Source organism: Salvelinus sp. IW2-2015, linkage group LG7 (genome assembly GCF_002910315.2).
Source record: "Salvelinus sp. IW2-2015 linkage group LG7, ASM291031v2, whole genome shotgun sequence".
Lineage (NCBI taxonomy): Eukaryota > Metazoa > Chordata > Actinopteri > Salmoniformes > Salmonidae > Salvelinus > Salvelinus sp. IW2-2015.
The window spans coordinates 13,964,295-13,966,034 of NC_036847.1; the positions used below are offsets into that span (position 1 = coordinate 13,964,295).

Genomic DNA, 1,740 nt, shown 5'->3' on the forward strand with positions numbered 1-1,740 from the left:
CTACACACACTGCCAGCCAGACCCAAAGTGGAATACTCATCACTACACACACTGCCAGCCAGACCCAAAGTGGAATACTCATCACTACACACACTCTCTCTCTCTTATATTTGAGAACACATCCCAGGATATTTGGCTGCTCCGATCAGATATGGAATCAGCTAATGAAGGTTAACCATTTCCTACCATCCATTTAGTGACAACGTTTTTTTCTTTTTATTTTGTTATTATTATTAATTTTTTATAACTGTTTCTCCCTCGCTCTCACATCTCGTCCCTCCCACCTATTCTGACCCTTCATCTCTCTCCTCCTCATTCCTTCTCTCTCATGCCCTGCTGCCCACTCCTTCTGACCCTCTCTCCTTTCTCTCCACTCCTCCCTGGCAGGTGGGCGTCAGGGCAAGCTTCCTGTCACAGCCTTRGAGGCCTTTGACCTGGAAATGAAGAGTTGGACGCGTTACCCCTGCATCCCCAGCCGCCGGGCCTTCGCCTGCTGTGCTGCCACCGAGCGGGGCTTCTTCAGCCTGGGAGGGCTCCAGCAGCCTGGCCCCCACAACTTCTACTCCAGACCACACTTCGTCAGCACAGTGGAGGAGTACGACCCAGAACAGGGTGAGTCAATTCAGAGTTTACACAGACACATACTTACAGGGGCTCCAGTCACAGAATTAAAGAAAARAATATATATTGTTAATTTCTATTGTATCTTGGGGCTCCAGTACTCTAGTTCAATCAGCCAGACTTGCAAGATGAACTTATTTGGCTCAGCATGCTGTCACGCCCTATACAGTTGAAGTCGGAAGTTTGCATACACTTAGGTTGGAGTCATTAAAACTTGTTTTTCAACCAGTCCACACATTTCTTGTTAACCAACTATAGCTTTGGCAAGTAATTTTTGACAAGTAATTTTTCCAACAATTGTTTACAGACAGATTATTTCACTTATAATTCACTGTATCACAATTCCAGTGGGTCAGAAGTTTACATACACTAAGTTGACTGTGCCTTTAAACAGCTTGGAAAATTCCTCCAGAAAAATGATTGCATTTTTAGAAGTTCTGATAGGCTAATTGACATCATTTGAGTCATTGGAGATGTACCTGTGGATGTATTTCAAGAACTATCCTTCAACTCAGATGCTCTTTGCTTGACATCATGCGGGAAAATTTAAAGGAATTTTAATTCCTATGTTTATCAACCCAATGCAATTAAAAAACACTCTGTCCATACATACGAATTTGTAAGATACACTATTAGCAAAAAATGACTAGAACCAGTCTCAAAAATCAAATATATCATAGCGTTTATTCTCGAAAGTACTGAAATATAGTACCAATTGTGACATCTAGGTTATATAATAAAGATGATGCTCCATAAGTTTTAAATGTCCATCCTCCTCTAGGAATACCAATGGCAATACAGTCACAGGCCCTATTACGTTGTCTGCCACCTTGTTAAAACCTATCTGCAACCAACCCAAGGTCTCTCCCCCCCTGGGTAGAGAACAGAATTCCTGTAAAGGAACACGCATTCCAGCCTGTGAAGATAACTCCATGCTTTCTATAAGGAACACATTATATCAAGCATTATATTATAATAAAGTTTCATTTCATAAGTAATATTCTTAAGTCAAATGTATACATATTTTAGTCATTTAAACACTAAAAAATCCACGTAACAGAAAATCAAAAAGAAATTCAGCCAAGACCTCAGAAAAAAAATTATAGACCTTCACACTTT

The 1,740-nt window shown here is 40.6% G+C and overlaps 1 protein-coding gene across 1 annotated transcript in view; it reads left to right on the top strand.

Moving 5' to 3' along the window:
• The window catches only part of klhdc8b (kelch domain containing 8B), a 108,596-nt gene that overhangs the window by 74,237 nt on the left and 32,619 nt on the right, over positions 1-1,740 (top strand). The window contains exon 3 of the mRNA XM_023991065.3: positions 388-612. Coding sequence (XP_023846833.1) covers positions 388-612 — 225 coding nt within the window. The remainder of the gene's footprint in view (positions 1-387; positions 613-1,740) is intronic.